At 41.8% G+C, this 19,006-nt stretch overlaps 2 protein-coding genes across 4 annotated transcripts in view; one reads left to right on the plus strand and one right to left on the minus strand.

Moving 5' to 3' along the window:
- Positions 1 to 10,864, plus strand: part of LOC308396126 (protein NLRC3-like) — a 31,614-nt gene extending 20,750 nt beyond the window's left edge. For all 3 annotated transcript variants that reach the window (XM_080881225.1, XM_080881226.1, XM_080881227.1), the window contains 3 exons: positions 4,231 to 4,404; positions 7,723 to 7,769; positions 7,914 to 10,864. In XM_080881225.1, the coding sequence (XP_080737351.1) occupies positions 4,231 to 4,404; positions 7,723 to 7,769; positions 7,914 to 8,446 (754 nt within the window). In that variant the 3' untranslated portion in view covers positions 8,447 to 10,864. The remainder of the gene's footprint in view (positions 1 to 4,230; positions 4,405 to 7,722; positions 7,770 to 7,913) is intronic.
- Positions 10,865 to 12,070: 1,206 nt separating this feature from the next.
- Positions 12,071 to 19,006, minus strand: LOC308396479 (uncharacterized protein). The gene is made up of 6 exons (XM_080881810.1): positions 18,878 to 19,006; positions 14,743 to 15,084; positions 14,517 to 14,645; positions 13,850 to 14,158; positions 12,619 to 12,945; positions 12,071 to 12,538 (listed from the first exon to the last, which is right to left on the minus strand). Exons 1-6 carry the CDS (start codon positions 18,903 to 18,905, stop codon positions 12,474 to 12,476), a joined length of 1,200 nt encoding a protein of 399 aa, XP_080737936.1. The 5' UTR covers positions 18,906 to 19,006; the 3' UTR covers positions 12,071 to 12,473.

Below are 19,006 nucleotides of genomic sequence, written 5' to 3' on the forward strand. Positions count from 1 at the left end.
CATCGTCCGTGTTGGCAGGTTGAATTTCTTCAGCTGCCTCAGGAAGTACATCCTCTGCTGGGCTTTCTTGATGACGGAGGTGATGGTGGGCTCCCACTTCAGGTCCTGGGTGATGGTGGTACCCAGGAAGCGGAATGAGTCCACAGAGGTGATGGGGGTGTCAGTCAGGATGATGGGGGGGAGTGGAGCTGTGTGCTTCCTGAAGTCCACAATAATCTCCACTGTCTTCTGGGCATTCAGCACCAGGTTGTTGTGGCTGCACCAGGACACCAGACGTTCAACCTCCCTCCTGTAGGCAGACTCATCCCCGTCCGAGATGAGCCCAATAACGGTGGTGTCATCTGCAAACTTTATTATCTTGACAGACTGGTGGGTGGAGGTGCAGCAGTTGGTGTACAGGGAGAAGAGCAGAGGAGAAAGAACACAGCCCTGAGGGGAGCCGGTGCTGATGGTCCGGGAGTCCGAGACATTCTTTCCCAGCCTCACATGCTGCTTCCTGTCCGTCAGGAAGTCAGTGATCCACCGGCAGATGGGATCAGGCACATTCATCTGGGAAAGCTTGCCTCGGAGATGGTCTGGAAGGATGGTGTTGAAGGGAGAGCTGAAGTCCACAAACAGGATCCTGGCGTAGGTTCCTGGGGAGTCCAGATGCTGCAGGATGAAGTGTAGGGCCATGTTGATGGCGTCGTCTACAGACCTGTTGGCTCTATATGCAAACTGCAGGGGGTCCAGGAGGGGGGCCGTGAGGGTCTTGAGATGGGAGAGAACCAGGCGCTCAAATGACTTCATGACCACAGATGTCAGAGCCACGGGTCTATAGTCATTTAGTCCAGTGATCCTAGGTTTCTTGGGGACAGGGATTATGGTAGAGGACTTGAAGCAGGCAGGCACATGACATGCCTGCAGTGAGGAGTTGAAAATGCCAGAAAACACTGGGGCCAGCTCGTTTGCACAGTGTCTGAGGGTGGCAGGAGACACACCGTCTGGGCCGGGAGCTTTTCGAGCATTCAGACTCTTAAACTGCTTCCTCCCATCTGCTTCATGAATATGAAGAGTTGTGGTGGGAGGAGGTGGTGTGAAATCCTCTTTTGTGTGGGGTGAGGAGGGGGGTGTTGTAGGTGAACAGTTTGAAGGTGGTGATGGCTCTATGGAGGGGGGAGAGGTGGGGGAATGAGTGTCCAAAGTGCCTCTATTGTTGGGGCCGTTGGAGGTGTGAAGGCTGCCTGATGGCTCGTCAAAACGGCAGTAGAAGTCGTTGAGGGTGTTGGCTAAGAGCAAGTCGTCAGTGGAGTGGGGGGTTTTAGGCTTGTAGTTTGTGATATTCCTAAAACCTTTCCACACAGAGGCCGAGTCATTCTCTGAGATCTGCTGCTGCATCTTCTCAGAGTGCTGATGTTTAGCAATGTCCACTTCTTTAGTGAACCTGTACTTGGCCTCTCTGTAGCAGTCCCTGTCTCCGCTTCTGAACGCCTTTCTCTTTTCCAGCCACAGCTTTTTGAGTTTAGGAGTAAACCAGGGTTTGTCATTGTTATAACTCACCCTGGTGCGTGATGGCACAATGCTGTCCTCACAGAAGTGGATATAGGAGGTGACAGTGTCCGTGAACTCGTCCAAGCTGTTAGAAGCAGCCTTCATTGTGTCCCAGTCTGTAGACTCCAAACACGTGCGAAGCTCCTCCACAGCCTCGTTGCTCCACAGTTTTTTAGTCCTCACGACAGGTTTGGAGAGCTTCAGCCTCTGTCTGTACGCGGGGATTAGGTGGATCATGACGTGGTCAGAAAGTCCGAGTGAAGCGCGGGGCACCGCGCGATAGGCCCCGCTGATCGTGCTGTAGCAGTGGTCTAATGTCCTCTCCTCTCTGGTCGGGCATTTAATATACTGCTTATATTTCGGAAGCTCATGGCTCAGATTGGCTTTGTTAAAGTCCCCAAGAGCAATGATGAGAGAGTCCGGGAATGTCCGCTCCATGTGCAGTATCTGCTCCGCGAGTGCGCACTGAGCTGCCTGCGCATCCGCGTCTGGCGGGATGTAAACAGCGGCCAGGATGAATGAAGCAAACTCCCGCGGAGAATAAAACGGTTTGCAGTGAATAAATGGGCGATAGAAAACCGATTGGTGCCTATGCCATTCCCAATATGCGCTGGCTGACATTGGGGCAGCATGAGTACGAGCATTTTTTTTTTTTGCCAATGCCAATGCCTGTGATCCCACCCCCCACCATGATGCCGCCCCGGGCAACCGCCTGTGTCGCCCGTATCTAAAACCACTACTGGGCGACTGGAATCGATAAGGGAATCATTTGCAAAAACGGCAAACAATTCCAGGGAATTGAAACAGTGGGAACCGGTTCTCAACAAGAACCGGGTTTCGATACCCATCCCTAGGCAACACCCTAGGTGTCACTGTTCTGGGTCCTTGTGACCCAGCAGTTTTGAGTCTTTTGTATTTTATATTATGGCTTCTGTTAGGAAATAAATATATATTCTTAGTGCTTATTTTCTGATTATATTGTTTTATGTAGGCCAGTATACTAAAGCAGGCCATCTTTCAGTCATACAGTATGTGAAAGGTCATAGATTGCTGAGTGAGACAGGAAACTGTGCAGAACGCTTTGTGCAGAGCTGCAAAGGAACAGGATGCAGACAGAAAAGAGGAAGTAGGCAGAGTGAAGCGCAGAAGTTGTTTTGATCGAAACTGTGTGTGACGTATAACTGACTATGTTATACACATCCAGCTTAATGCTTCAGATCTGCAAGTGGCTTAGCCTCGTGCACATCCCTTTCCGGAAAGTAATGATTGAATAAAATAATTATACATACTTTGCATACTCTCACGCCGCATTTTCTCTGTCCAGTAAAAGAATAAAAAGAAGAGGATTCAATACTTCTGTTCTGAGTTCTTTGTTGTGCTGTTTTGATCATTATAGATAGTCTTATTACGCTAGGTTTGATTATGGCTATTATCTACATTATAGAAAGTAACAAAAATAAAGAAAACACATTAAATGAAGTGTGTCCAAACCTGGCTGGTAGTATATATTTTAGAGCTGAAATTAGCTAAAATGAGAAAACCACACAGAATTATGTAATGATGATATGATAATGATTTTCACTCCATCTATTCTTGATGTTAATGAATTCAGCGGTAAAATAAAAACTTAAATTCAGCAGATTGATGTTTTTTTCTGCAGCACTTATCTTGTCTTATTAGCATCAATTGTACTCATCTATGAGTCTTTATGATCTGAGGCACCATTTCATCTGTAAAACATGCTCCATCAATCCAATAGTGCATATGCTCAATTTTTTTCTTCCTTCTCCTTTGTGTATGCTTTGTTCTTGTATGTCAGTGCTGTTTGTTTCCCACCTAAGAAGCCAGTCCATTTGGGAGTAATGGGAGACAAGGACATGCAATGTTTGTCACTTATGTCAACCATACTTCACAATTTGGTTTGGATCACAGTTTTTTTCCTGGAATAAGTCTCGGCACAAGCTTTCATTACTCAAATTCTGACCAAGGATCTCCCTTTAGTTAGCCATCTTACTTCTGTGTGTAAGAGAAGGCATTTGTGCTTTGCATCCATCTCATCACAAAGCCGCTTGAATAGACCTGAGTTTAGGGCATTCGCTTTGATGTAGTTAATGACTTTAATGACACTGTTTATTGTGTTTTTAGGTTCAAGTAACATTTTTTGGATAATCACAATTTCCCTGTAAATGACAGTGCATAGACTTGCAGTCAAGTGCAAACTCCACTCAGCTCTCTGTGTATATGCAGACCAAGAGAAACCAATCCAGTTTTTCTGATATGTAACCATTCAGAATTTTGAATAGTTCTACACCACTGGTTTTGCTTGGTAGTGACAGCGCAAAAAAAAAAATGTTGTCATGCACACATATATCTTTCACATACAAGTAGTATTAGCCGTCAATTTCAGTAGACTCATTAACCTGAATTATGTACCTCTTCAACAACTGTGTCTTAGTGTCCCCTGCTATATCTTCAATTTGCCTGGTGATGGTATGAGCCAAAGGTGGAACCTACATATTTTTTTCCTTTTTTTAACAGCAGTCTCTCCTAGAAAGTTGAATCGTGACCTCGATTTGTAGGGTGCTCCCTTACACTCTTAAGAAACGTGAGATGACTGATGGGAATCATCACTTATATGCTGCTTAATTCAATTGAAAGGATGCAAATAGATTGAATTGTTGCTGTTTTTTTTGTATGTAGTCTGTCAGGCTGTCTGATCACAGAGGAAGGCTGTACTTGTTTGGCATCAGCTCTGAGTGCCAACCCTTCCCATCTGAGAGAGCTGAACCTGAGCTACAATCAACCAGGGGGCTCAGGAATGGAGCTGCTGTCAGCTGGTCTGAGGGATTTAGGCTGGAGACTGGACACTCTCAGGTATGGATCTGTGCTCTTTTTCAGTCCAGTTTTATCCAACCACTGATAGGATTTCTGGATGTGCGAGGAAGTGTCTATCTGCCAGTGGTACATATCGTGCAGGGGCCTCTCCTTACATGATGGTTCCTCCTCTTGCTTCTCTTTCTTGGGTTTCTGCTGCATGAAATATTCACTGGGCATTGGGTTGTCATGGCCATCATTCTCTTGTATGTATTTACCATCTCTTGACTCAGTGGTTTTAGCTAATTATAGGCTAAACTCCAGCCTTCCTTTCATATCAAAAATTCTTGAAAGAGTAGCTGTCAAACAAGTCCTCTGGAGAGGAAGGTCTTATTTGAAGAGTTTTAGTCAGCTTTCATAGAAACCGCTTTAGTGAAGGTTAGAAATGATCTTTCTGAACTTGAATTAAAAGCCAAAGTGAAAAAGTGAGCATTAAGATGTGATTTAAAAGACTGAATAGACTTTGAAGTCAAATATCCTCTGGCAGATTATTCCAGTGTCTGAGTGATACTACTGTAAATGCCAGATCTCCTCTATGCTTCAATTGAGACCTTGGTTGTACTAAGAACATCTGGTTAGACAATATCAGTGCTTTTTTGGGGTCATCCATGTTGAGGAGTTGGCTTAAATAACTGGGTGCCATATTATTTGTAACTTTAAAAGTAAGTAAACTAATATTAAAATTAATATGATATTTGACATGGAGCCAGAACTAAAGTGATGTGTGCATTCTAACACCCGATAAAGACGTGCAGCAGCATTTTGGACTAACTGTGAGCAATGAAGAGAAATAGAGAGAATCTCAGTAATCCAGACTAGAAGTGATGAAGGCATGAATTTGTGTTTCTTGATCTCTTCGAGAAAGATAAGGCTTTGATTGGCAATTTCGCGTAACCTGGTTTTCACTACAGTGGATGCTTGCTTCTCTAATTTAAAATAGTTATCTAAAACACTCCGAGATTCCTTATAGTGTGAGAAAGATGAGAAGTAAGCAGACCGAGGGTATCAGTTAACTTATCCAAAGGGACTTGACTTCCAATAACCTTAACTTCAGGCCCCCAGGAGGCATCCTTCTCTAGATCATCTCTAGATGAGGCATCCTTCTCTAGATCAGCAGCGGCTCTACTCTTAGCATTTCTCAAATGGCTGAGCTTCTCACCCACTTGGCTAAGCCTAGAAGCCTAGAATTTCTGTCCATAAAAATTATGAACAGAATTGATGACAAAGGGAAGCTCTGGCGAAGTCCACCACCCACCAAGAACAAGTCCAACTTATTGCCGGCTATGCAGACCAAGCTCTTACAATGGTGTATAAGGATTCTGGCCCGTAGTGATGGGCCAGACACCCCATATTCCTGGAGCACCTCCCACAGGACCCACCAAGGGACATGGTCGAATACCTTCTTCAAGTTCTCTAAACTCCTATGTACCCTAAAGTATTCTTGAGATGATGAAGAGCTGATCCAGTGTTCCACGACCAGGACGACAACTGCATTGTTCCTCCTGTATCCGAGGTTCAACTAACGGATGGACTCTCCTCACCAGCACCCTGGCATTGACCTTCCCAAAGAGTTTCATAACCAGCTTGTTTGGTTAGTTGTGACTTACAGCTAACGTAAACAGTGGCGTGTCTAGAAAACTTTTGTTGGGGGGGGGCAGGTAGGGGCACAGATTTGGAAAGGTGGCAGATGTTATTGGCAGATAATGCTAAAAACAATTCTACCAACTGTTAACCATAATTCAATAACCCTATAAACCTATTAACCAAATGCGCTTTTAACTCTTATTAGAATGAGATTTTAACCACTACGGTGCAAAGTTTTTAGATACTGCGTTGATAAAGTACAAGAGATACAATCAGTCAGTGTTCAGCAGATAAGGACATCAATATTTGCATAGTATTTTTACTGACATGTAGTGCACATATGTCCATCCATCCATCCATCTTCATCCGCTTTATCCGAGGCCGGGTCGCGGGGGCAGCAGCCTAAGCAAAGAGGTCCAGACCTCCCTCTCCCCAGCCACCTCCTCCAGCTTGTCCGGGGGAATACCAAGGCGTTCCCAGGCCAGCCGAGAGATATAATCTCTCCAGCGTGTCCTGGGTCTGCCCCGGGGCCTCCTCCCCATATGTTTTGGGCAAAAACATTTTTAACATACAATTGGCAAACTAGCCAATGCCAATGCAAAACCAATGCCTATTAAAAAAAGAAGATAATCTTCTCACAAACTGGTGTTTGATTTTGAAACAGGAAAAAAGTGGGGAAACGAATGAAAAGACTAACATTTGAATGAAACCTGAAAGCAAGTAAATACTTTCTATGCTGCCTTATGGTAAACTTTGGTAATATTGATCAAGAACAACACTGGCTGATGATGAAATACAGTCAGCTGGCATGGTGACACTGCCAGTATTAACCTGCAGGGCTGGACTGGGACAAAAAATTGGGCATTTTGACTACAGACCGGCCCACCAGGTATTAAAGCCATAAAGTCTTTGAATGAAAACTATGGGTTCAAAATGTGGTCATAAATATTTTGTACTTGTAAATCAGTTTTGTATGTGTAAAAAGAATGTGTGTGTGTGTAAAAAAGATTTGTGTGTGGACTTAGCAAAAAAAACCCCTGCAAGTTACAAGTACGAATCTTGACCCTATTTTTCTTCCTCTCATCTGATTGGTCAATGTCATGTCAATCACAAATGTAACAATCCAATCAGAGAACAGATGGGTTTGGCTGTCGGAGGGGCACTTTTTTTGAACATAACTTTCGCCGAAAAAATGTTTTCTGCGGTGCCGTCTTTCGTGCTTGGCTCTCCTACCTTTGCTAACATGATGCTCATAGTGCAGAAGCCAGTGCTACATTCACTTAAAATTTAGTTTTTCTCTTTAGGGCCTTTATGAGCCTATACTGGTGGTTTTTAAAGTCATTTTTGGCTTTTCTGTATAGTTTCTGGCATGCTTAGAACTCAAATTTCACTGTGGAAATAGTCTATGTTGATGCACAAGCTGTTTTTTGTTGTTGATAAGCTCTGGTGGACAGCAAATGCAGGCCAGTTTCCTCCCCAGCTTAACATAAGAGGAATATTAAGATAATGAAGGTCAGAGTTTGAATCATTCATATTTCATTCAATACAGCTGTGTACAGGCAGATACAGGATCAATCCAACTTATCAGCAGTTTGATCCACATATGGATTGAAGTGTATTTGTGAAAATGTTGGACTGTTCCTTTATCAATGTCTAACAGTATGTATATGAGAGCCATGTAATGTCCATGTATGCATGCTGACTGTGCTGGTCTGACCCCCCTCCTCCTTTCAGGGTGGAGCCTGCTGGAGAACGATGGTTGAGACCAGGTCTGAGGAAGTGTAAGTGTGTTTTTAATGGGATTCATGAAAACAAAGCAGCACACATTCACATCTCTGATGTCAGGAGTCATCATCAAAGTGTCGATCAATGAACAGATGATGGATCAATAACTGCAGCTGGATTGTGTTTGTTCTCTCCATCAGATTCCTGCCAACTCACAATCGACACAAACACAGTGCACACAAAACTCCAACTGTCTGACAACAACAGGAAGGTGACACATGTGGAGGAGATTCAGTCATATCCTGATCATCCAGACAGATTTGATGGCTGTTACCAGCTGCTGTGTAGAACTGGTCTGACTGGTCGCTGTTACTGGGAGGTCGAGTGGAGAGGAAGAGTTTTTATATCAGTGAGTTACAGAAGAATTGGATGGAAAGGAGACAGTGATTACTGTGCGTTTGGATGGAATGATCAGTCATGGAGTCTTTCATGCTATGATGGTCGTCCTGATTCCGTCTATCATAACCAGACATCAGAATCTGTCTCCTCCTCCACCTCCTCCTCTGTCTCTAACAGAGTGGCAGTGTATGTGGACTGTCCTGCTGGCACTCTGTCCTTCTACAGAGTCTCCTCTGACACTCTGATCCACCTCCACACCTTCAACACCACATTCACTGAACCTCTTTATCCTGGGTTTGGACTGTGGTTTGGTTCCTCAGTGACACTGTGCTGAGTTGAGTGTAAAGAGTGTCTCCCTGTTAGAGAAACACTCCAAGGAACTGAGAATCGAGATCTTGAAAGCAAAACAGAGCTACAAAAACCTTCTTGAAAGCAAATTTGCTGCAACAAATATTGGGTCTGCCTGGACTTGTATGAAAACCACAGCAGGGTTTCAAAATCCCCAGAGCAGCAGTCAGATCATTTTAGATGGTTTTAATTCAGACAGAGATTTTGCAAACGCTTTAAATATGTTTTATGCTCATTTTAGTTCTTCTGATTTCAGCGAGGATATTTTGGAAGTGAAACAGAAACTGAGAGATACTCAGCACTTTATCATTGACCTCAGCGATGTCAAAAAGGCCTTTCATACAGTCAATGTGAACAAGAGCCAGGGTCCTGATAATATTAGTGGCTGCCTAATTAAATCTTGTGCTGATGAACTCAGTCCTATATTTCAGGTTATTTTTGATAAATCCTTGCAAACACAACATGTGCCCACTCTTTGGAAAGAAGCAGTCGTGGTTCCTGTCCCTAAATCTAAACGACTTCAGGCCTGTTGCCTCACTTTAGTTGTCATGAAAGTCTTTGAAAAAATCCTCAGAAATGTGATTATGAAAGAAACTGAACATCAACTGGATCCAATGCAGTTTGCATACAGGCCCAACAGAGGAGTGGAGGACGCACTTTTGACTTTACTAAATCTGATTCTTAAACATGTAGAGAGTAAAGGGACTTTTGCAAGACTTCTTTTCATTGATTTTTCTTCGGCTTGTAATACAATACAGCCCCATATTTTAATTAAAATACTTTTTAGAACAGTTTGAAATCAGGAAAAACCTGGTGTGCTGGATTTTAGATCTTTTAACTGACAGGTCACAAAAAGTGAGAATAAATGGGGTTCTGTCTGACCCAGTGTTCTCCTCCACAGGTTCTCCTCAAGGGTGCGTCCTATCGCCCTTATTATTCACTCTCTATACAAACATGTGTCAGAGCAGATATGAAAACAGGGCCATCATTAAATATGCAGATGACTCTGTTATTGTCAGCTTTCTGAAAGAGGGTGAAATTAACCACGGCCCAGTCATTGATGACTTTGTTCAGTGGTGGGAGGAGTCTTATCTCCAGCTGAACATATCTAAAACAAAAGACATGGTTGTTGATTTTAGGAAACAACAAAATGGGCACGGAGTCACTTTAATTAAAGGTCAGAAAATAGAGCAAGTACAATCATATAAATATCTTTGGACCATAATAAATGAAAAACTGAACTTTGATCAAAATTGCAAATCAGTTTGTAAAAAGTGTCACCAGCACCTTTATTGCCTTAGGAAACTTGTTCATTTCCACATTGACAAAAATTTTTTAACTTTGTTATCTCGTTCTTTTATTGAGTCTGTTTTATCCTTTTGTTTGGTGGCATGGTTTGGTCAGACCTCTGTCACAGAGAAAAACTCTCTAAATCTGATAGTGAGATGGTCCAGTCGTCTGATAGGTGAGCCACAGTCTTGTTTAGCCTCCCTGTACTCTAAGCAGGTACAGAGGATGGCTTTATCAATCCTTAAAAATGGTTCCCATCCTCTAAGGGGTGAATTTCAGCTTCTTCCCTCAGGACGGAGGTTTCTATTTCCGAGATGCAGGACAAAGCGTTATAAAAATAGCTTTGTCCCCGTTGCTGTCACTGAATTAAATAAGAACTGTTTTTGATTTGAAATATTAAAATTACTATATATGTGCCACAGTGAGGTGTATATCTGTACTAGGTATGTGTGTTTTTAAAGGGATGCTAAATGCTGTCATTTTTTCTGTAAAGGAAATTTACCTTGCCTATGAGTATAAATAAAGTTACCTTGACCATAATAGACCCATTTCTGTAATATACTTACATATCTATATTATTGCTAACATATATTGTAATATATCTATATCATGGCTAAAGCACTTCTGGATGTGTACAAGTCTGTATAATCCCTTGACAAATAAAGAATGGATAAAAGGGAATTTTTCGTTCCCACTGTCGCCAAAGTGCTTGCTCATATGATTGTTGGGTTTTCTCAAAATTTGTAACATTTTACGGTCTACCTTAATATATAAAGTGCGTTGAGGTGACTGTTGTTGTGATGTGGTGCTGTATAAATAAAATTGAACTGAGTAACTGAGTGCTATGAGAGGAACTTTAGACTGGCAGCGTGTCCAGGATGTGCTCCAACTTTTGCCCTCCTGAATCTGAAATGGGTAAGCAGAGGAAAACGGATGTATAAATGCTGTTTATTTAACCCTTTACGACCTACCATAGAAGTCTGCCACAGCTTATCTTTATATTTTTTCATGCTGCATTTTAAGTTGCCATACATCAATACAACTGTTATAGACCAAATTGTAATATGTGTATGCATTAAGTCCATAGTAACTACATAAATTGCAAAAAAGTGAAATAAACAACAAAAAAAATTAAAATTGTTCTTCATTTTTTTTTACATATATTTGTAGTTATAGAAATTTCAGATGTTTATCCCTCAAAGCTGTAAATACAAAAAAGTTGCACAAAATAGCTCCAAGAACAAGAAATTTATTTTGAGTGTCGTCATAGTTTTATTTTTGAGATACACCAATTTTTATATACTGCAGGAAAAACGAAAATAAATATTGTAATCTAAATTTGCAAAAAAAAAGCCCATCATGTGCATCAAAATAAATTATTCAAAGCAATTTGAGTTCTAAGCATTCCAGAAACTATACAGTGTAAAAACACCAGTGTAGGCTTTAAAGGTGTGTTACGAACTCGCATGTCCATGTGTTTGTTTTGTGCAGGTGTTGTGTCTTTTTATGTTAATTTAGCTGTGCCAGGGCCCTGCTCCGATTGGTGCGTGGATACACCGCCCCGATGTGACTGGTCCCAGCTGGAGGACCCGCCCATTAAAAGGAGGCTGGAGTGCTACAGCGGGGAGAGGTCCTCGCGTTTCTCCTCATGACCCAGCAGTACTCCTGTGGCAGCCGCTGGCTGCAGTGCGCTTGAAAGTTGTGGAAGTGGAGTGGGTAGGGGTGAGCTGCCGTTTCTTTTGATCACCCGTTTTCTCCAGTTTTGAGTTAGTTAAGGAGGTCAGACTCTGTCTTTATTTTCGACTTTGTTTTGGTAAGGTCAGGGGTGCGGGATTTGTGTAGATTTGTTTTGTTTATTGTTTTGGCCTTGGCTCACCCTGAAGTGTTGACACTCCCGTTTTGGTTCCTTTATTTCACATTGTAAACAAATCACCTCATATCTAACGGATTTGTTTCTTGTGGCTGCTTGGGTCTTGGGGGGGGGGAAGCGAGTGCCTCACTCATGTTATGGCCTGGCCCTAGACGGGTCGTAACAGGTGTCGAAGGTAAAAAAACCCCAAAAAAACAACCTACAATTTTTGTGAAAATGACGTTACTTCCAGTTTCAAGCAGGTAACATGGACATGCCATCGTTCGTCTAAGTCTATTTCAACATAGGAAGTGTTACAAACAGCTGATCGGATCGGCAAAGCGTGTTTCTGGAATATTATGTTTTTGTTGCTGCAAGCGCTTTTTATGCAATTTTTGCAAAGCTATATGTGGGAGGAAACCATGACCTAGGACAAGCTGATGGCATAAGATGTAAGTACAACTCCTCCGGTTTTATCCATCCATCCATCCATCCATCCGTCTACCGCTCCTAACAGTTTTAAAGGGTTAATGAATACTTGTGTACCTTAGTCTATATAAAATGTTCATTGAACAAATGTATAAATGGTGCTTCACATTCTTTCACATCACATGCAGATGATATTGATATATTTCTTGCACTGTACTTTCTTCATGTTACTGAAACAGCCAACAGTAAAGTGACACTGTTGCTTGTCTAATCATACTGAGAACTGACAAATATGAGGACAGACTGTTGACCTCACTGAGACTAATAACAAACAAAGGGCTCAGTATCAGGTGAAATCATCTTCCGCCCTTCATCCATTGTCTGTTCATGATGTCCTTCACGGACCTTTGCTCTTTGAAATCAGATTAATAATGAAACGAACACATCAAACTGATTGATCATTGGACCTGATCCTGATGTTATCTGTTTGTTTCTTGGCCTGGTTATTCCCTGCAGAGGAAACAGAAGAGAGTCACACAAACAAATAAATAAACCAACATGAAAAATCATGAACTAACTCACTAACTAACCTATGACTGTGAGCCACACTCTCTTGTATCTCCAGGTTTCCTTGTTGTTGACCTCACAGCCGTATCTCCCACTGTCACCCTCCGTGGGGTTTTTCAGGGTCAGACCGAGGTCTCCAGCGGTCAGCAGGTCTTTCTTCATCTCCGTTCGATCTTTGTAATGTTCGTCCTGTTTGTCAGGATGGTCAGAGCGGTTCTCATACACATAGACCTTCATGTACTTGGGTTCAAGGCATTTCCACACCACTTCAGTGTCTTCAGGCAGGTTTTCTGTGGTTTGAAAGGGCAGCAGGACAGACTCCGCCCCGTCCTTCACTTCTACATGACAGTCTGAGAGGACAACAAACACAACATGAGCTCTATAAAGACAAACATTTGACTTTTTAATCCACCAGTTTTTTTTCTGTTAAATCACTTGCAGATGCTTTCTAACATGCAGTACCATGAAGTAATTGATTTCTTTCTTCTTGTTTTTGCATATTTGTCACCCATAAATGTTTCAGATCATGAAATGTTTTTAATCTTAGACAGAATAGTCTAAGGAGCTTGGGAAAAAAAGCATCTGGTAAGTTGCTTGAAGACGTTTCACCTCTGATCCGAGAAGCTTCTTCAGTTCTAAAGGTCAAATGGTGGGGAGTCCCAGATTTAAACCCAGTGGGAGTAACACCCCAAAGAGGGACAAATGACCCCCTGATGATCCTCTACAAAATCACATGAGCCAAGGTATGAAAACGGGTGTCACAATCAGCCAGGGTTTTGGGTGAGCTCCTTGTGAACAAGAGAAACTCAGCTCACTGTCATCCATCAGCATTTAAAAACTGCATTTTGTATATACCGGGGTTATCTTATCTAACGTTAAAAACCATATTAACCCTGGAGAACCAATGGGGTCAGAGCCGACCCCATTGGTTTCCTGAATTGTTCAAATAATTATAAAAAGGTAATGGTGAACTGGACTTTACGCAGAAGCAGAGCATGGGTTCTCCAGGGTTAATATGGTTTTATTTATTTGTCACCCATAAATGTTTCCGATCATGAAACAATTTAAAATTTTAGACAGAATAACCGTAGTATCTGCTGTGTTCAAATTTATCTTCGAGCTTGGCCGCCTCATTAACTGCTAATATTTAACAGTTTCTCTTCCATCAATTTCCCACAAATAACTTCATTAGTTCTTCCAAACCATCAAATTGTCACACACAATCTGTGAATAAGGATCATTTGCAACACTGACCTTTGACTTTCAGCTCCACTTTTTTCTCCATCAGGACTTTTCCCTCCCTGCTGTAGACGGTGCAGGTGTAGGTGTCTGTGTCAGTTTCTGTGGGGTATGTCAGGGTCAGACTGAGGTCTTCATTCATTTCTGTTCGGCTCCTGTAACGTCTGTGCGGTTTTTCAGGCTGATCAGAGTCTTCCTGATACACGTGGACTATCCTGCCATCTCTGTCCTTCCACACGACTTTATTTACCTGAGACAGGTGAACTGTGGCTTTGCAGGGCAGCTTGGCAGACGTCACACCTGAACCCACCTCCACCTCACGAACTGAAAGAACAACCAAGCACAACATGAGCTGCACAGCATCAGCACACTTCCTTTGACAGATTCCTTTCTGAACCTAACTGTTATGAGCAATGTGCAATGTCACCTGATGCTTTTAAGTTTCATTTTGAAGCAGGGATACAAATAACAAAGAGATCACAAAAGGGAACTAACATCAATAGAGCAACAGAACCAGAAACAGGGTAATGAAACTCCGAAGTGCTGCGAAATATTACACTCAAGGAATGAAACACTGTAGAACTAAGTAATGGATCAATGACACTAAGGATTATGAAGGATAGAAGCATCCAGATTTTTCATAGAATTATTGAGTAACACGCAGACATACACTCCTACATACCTTCTTTATTTTTCAGCCTTTTATATCCACAAAACATGCCGATACCACAGCAAATAGCCAGGACAACCACAGGAACCAAGACAGCTGAGAGAACTTTGGGCCAGACTGGAGGAGGTGGAGGAGGAGGTTCTGTAATTAGCACAAACACAAAAACCTGAACATCATCCAGCAGATTTTGATAAATTTAGAGTTCACTTCTCCTCTAACCTCTGTCTAAGTCACTGACCTGTGACCTTCAGTTGTAAGTAAGTCCAGCTCACATCTCGTCCAGCGATGCGGAGGATGCAAGTGTAGGTTCCACTGTCAGAGACTGTCGGGTTTCTCAGAGTGAGGCTGAGGTCTCCAGTTTGCAGAGCATCAGCACTCATTGATGTTCGGTTGGTGTAACGCTGGTTTTGGTCATCCAAATCATCACCACTCTTCACACGAACATGGACTGTTGGGATGTTCAGGTCCTTGCGGTCCCACACTGCTGCTGTGAACTCACTGGGAGCAGCTAGTAACTGACAGGGCAGCAGAACAGACTCTGCTCCCTCGTACACCTCCACTGCTGTGGCATGCTGGGAAACTGAGGAGAGAAAATATGAAGCAGATGAATGCAGTGATTTTGTAACATCAGGTGAGACAGTATGAGGACCAACATGCACATGAGGTGAAAGTTTAACTACAGATGCAAAGATGGGTTCTGTTTACAAGTGATCAATTCAGCATCAGAGATTTTCACACCTATGTCATGGTCTGAGCTGGTGGACCGTGAGGAGTGGAGAGTGAAACCAAAAGCAGACACTTGCAAAAGAAAGTCATTTTTATAAAAAAGGCAAGCTGTTTATTAAAACTGGATGACACTACAAAACAAAAGGCAAAACAACAACCGAGACACAAAAAAAACTAAACTGAGCAAACAAAACCTAAAACCAACATACAGAACACAGGGAAGATGGAGTCATGAGGCAGTGGCTGGTAGCCAACCCACTACCTTTAGGAGAGTGAAACTAAAAGCCTGTCTAAGAGCATCAGTTTTGTACTGCCGCTGGCTGCAGCAATGAGTTTATGTCAAAGACAAACCACGGATATACTGTCCACTTTAATTCTCTGTCTCTTAAGCTGCAAGTGATTAAAGAATTAAGAAAACATTATTCATTAGAGAAGAAAGCAAAATTCAAAACAGACTTGTGTATCTTGAAGTGTGTTCTTACAAGTCTGTGTGCATAGTTCAGTGATGACAACAATCACATCAAAGAGTTTTTGGTTATCAAGATTTTCCTGTGAGGTTTGAAAACTTGGAATGTTACATACATTACATTTTTCGACCAATAAGAAAGAGAGTTTTTTTGGAGTCGTTTTTGCTCACAGGCTTTCGAGCGTTTTCTTTATAAAACGCAGTTTTTACCGTTTCTTCCTGCAGTAAATATAAACAACGATAGTATTCAGGAAGAAAACCAAACATTGCAGATATTTTTATCATAATTCTGGTTTTACGTGGCCGATCAACACAATTTAAAAACTGGTATAAAGGCCACACTTTTCCCGTCAATTGTTCCGTCTGTCCTGCTCACATCTCCAATGGTTGTACACGTTGTCATTAACGTGGCTTCACTCCACATCAGCAGCTTTGCTCGCTAAAACACCGGCACATAAGGACGCTGTCATAGCCTGTCAACCACGTTGATTAGCTGCATTTATACGAATGTGAATCGCATCATTAGCTGGACTATGGGATAAGGTGGCATCGTTGTAATCCCATACAGGAGCAGCCAGTCACTTACTGACTAACACTGCTGATGAACATAGCTGAGCAGTAACGCGTTGCAAGAAACGTGTTACTGTAATACCATTACTTTTTTCAAGTAAAAAGTAAGGGATTACTATTGCAAACAAGGTAATTAGATTACCGTTACTTTCCCGTAGGAACGCTGCGATACTGCGTTACTAAAACCGTGATTTTTTTTTGCGAGAATGTCTCATGACAGTGACGTAAGCAAGGGCAACGTTTGTGGCAACAGCTGTGTGCAGATCAACAATGGATCACATATCGAGTGCGGGAGAGAGTATGAGCGTGCAGTGTTTAAAGCGTGGAAGTACTGACCTTACTTTGAGTTTGATTCCATAAAATGTGACGAAAACATTAGTGTCCACTGTTCACTGCGTGGGAAGAAAACTTCTTTTTACACCGAAAAAACCCCCTAAACTTCAGAGCAAGCACCGGGTACGCTACCACGTAATGGGAAACTCACAGACAAACTTGCTGATTCTTCCACTGACCGCTGCGGCACACCTGCACCAGGGTAAACACCTGCCTGCCCCACTCCTGCTTTACAGGTGAAAATAGAGCAACAGGACCGCTGAGTCTTTGATTTTATTTATTTTCTGCTGTGTTTTACTTGCATCTATTTGAAAGACTGAGTGTAAACACAAAAAATATTTTATTTTATGTCCTGGAATGTGCAGAAAATAGGTTCAAATGTTAAAGAAATCTCTTCCAGTTAGGGAATGTTGCATATAATTAAATCTTTGCTTGAAACATGAAGTTAAAAGATTAAAACTAATACAAAAAAATTAAAATGAGACTTTTTTTAAATTTGATTACATTTTGTATGATGGATTATGCAGAAAAAGTAGAATTGGGCTGAAAGATCTATCAATTTATCAATTATCTATTTATCTAATTTATCTATTATCACATCCGGTTCTTTTATATTCTTTTACTGACCGAGAAAAAACACAACTCAGTGTGGTCAAAGCTCAAAAATCATCTTTATTCTACATTTCCAGAAAAGGAGAGCTGCAGATGCTAGCAAGCATCAACAGGTCTAAGGCATTACAAGCCGAATGGGTATAATATAATTCGGTTATACGTCACACATGGTCACACAGAGTTTCAATCAAAACAGCTCCTGCGCTGCACTCTACCTAGTCTCACTTCCTGTACTCTGCAAGCCTGCACAAAGCGTGCAGTTTCCTGTCTTAGACATTACTCTGTGACCTTTCACACTCCTTATAACTTAAAGTGGCATTTTTCTACACTGGACTCTATAAAACAGTATAAACAGAAAATAAGCACTAAGAATATATATTTATTCCATAACACTATTCAGGTTGTAAATCATGTTTTTAAAAAGTAACTAAGTAACTAATTACTTTTGAAAATAAGTAATCAGTAGAGTAAGAGGATTACTTTTTGGGGGAAGTAATCAGTAATGGTACTGATTACTTTTTTCATGTAACTTGACAAACACTGCTGATGAAGAGGAAAGCCAGATGATGTGATGTCGGGGTAGTGATAAAGAGTGTGGAACTGATAGGTGACCTAAGTGCTGCTGAGCCTAAATGCCAAAGAACTGTCTCAAAGATCCAAAGACTTAAAATGAAGATGCTTCAGTGATCTGACAGCTACTGCACTGAACAATCAGCCTAATGGCCTTTTGGTCTGTTGACACATGACTATTAGTTCATGTGGTTTCATATCTGAGGAGAAAGGACATATCTGAATGAGAGAAAACAATGATGTTAGTCAATGTTTATAATGGTTATAATTTAACTGTTCTGACAGATCTGATAAACAGTTAATTTTTTTTCTTTAAGCATAATTGTACTGCAGAACAGTGCTAGTTAGTAAGATTCATGTATTTACTTTATTTCTTTCTCATTTACAACTACCCTGACCACCCTGAGTCTGGTCCATTTCCTATTGACTATTAGAAGGGTTAGTCATTAACCCCTAACCCTAACCCTATAATTTAGTGGTTTGGGCTTGGAATTAACCTTTTCTGTGTTATATCTCTCGGCTGGCCTAGGAATGCCATGGTTTTCCCCCGGACAAGCTGGAGGAGGTGGCCGGGGAGGGGGAGGTCTGGACTTCTCTGTGTAGGCTGCTCCCCTTACGACACAGCCCCGGATAAGCAGAAGGAGATGGATGGATGGTTTATAGATCAATATATTAAATAAACACCTTAAGAAAATCTAGCTAAATAATTTAATTCATTCATAGTGACAGAGGAATCAGAAAAACAATGAAAAACGTTTTTCATTGAACTTAACACAATTACATAAAAGTTTACATATAATTAAATACACAAAGTCACCATTTAGGCATAGGTACTTTTGTGTGTGTGGTGCTCCAAACAACTATCAAATATGAGAAAGTAATTAATTTAAGTCCTGATTGATTTGGTCCCCCCTCAGTGAAAGCTGCAGAGAGAGGGTCTTCATTCAGGAGAATACACACAGCAGTCATCAGTGTCGTTGTTACAATATGACCTCAAGTTACAGACGTGTGTGTGTGTGTGTGTGTGTGTGTGTGTGTGTGTGTGTGTGTGTGTGTGTGTATGCATGCATGCAGAGGATCAGAGTGTCTTTCTTACTGAGTAAGAGGAGCAGCAGAATCTTCATCCTGCAGTCAAAATCCCATTAAGTCTAATCCTCAGTCAGACTGCGGACACATAAAGCAGCACACTGCAAACACTCCCAGAGACTGAAGCACAAACACCAGT

Source organism: Rhamphochromis sp. 'chilingali' (assembly GCF_963969265.1).
Source record: "Rhamphochromis sp. 'chilingali' genome assembly, chromosome: 1".
NCBI lineage: Eukaryota > Metazoa > Chordata > Actinopteri > Cichliformes > Cichlidae > Rhamphochromis > Rhamphochromis sp. 'chilingali'.

Bases quoted from the DNA above. Each gene is read 5' to 3' on its own strand.
- LOC308396479 (XM_080881810.1), bottom strand. From the start codon at position 18,905: ATGAAGATTCTGCTGCTCCTCTTACTCA. The intron at 15,085-18,877 runs GTAAGAAAGACA...TTCTCTCCTCAG, and splicing joins TCTGCTGCTCCTCTTACTCA to TTTCCCAGCATGCCACAGCA. The intron at 14,159-14,516 runs GTATGTAGGAGT...TTGTTCTTTCAG, and splicing joins AAGGCTGAAAAATAAAGAAG to TTCGTGAGGTGGAGGTGGGT.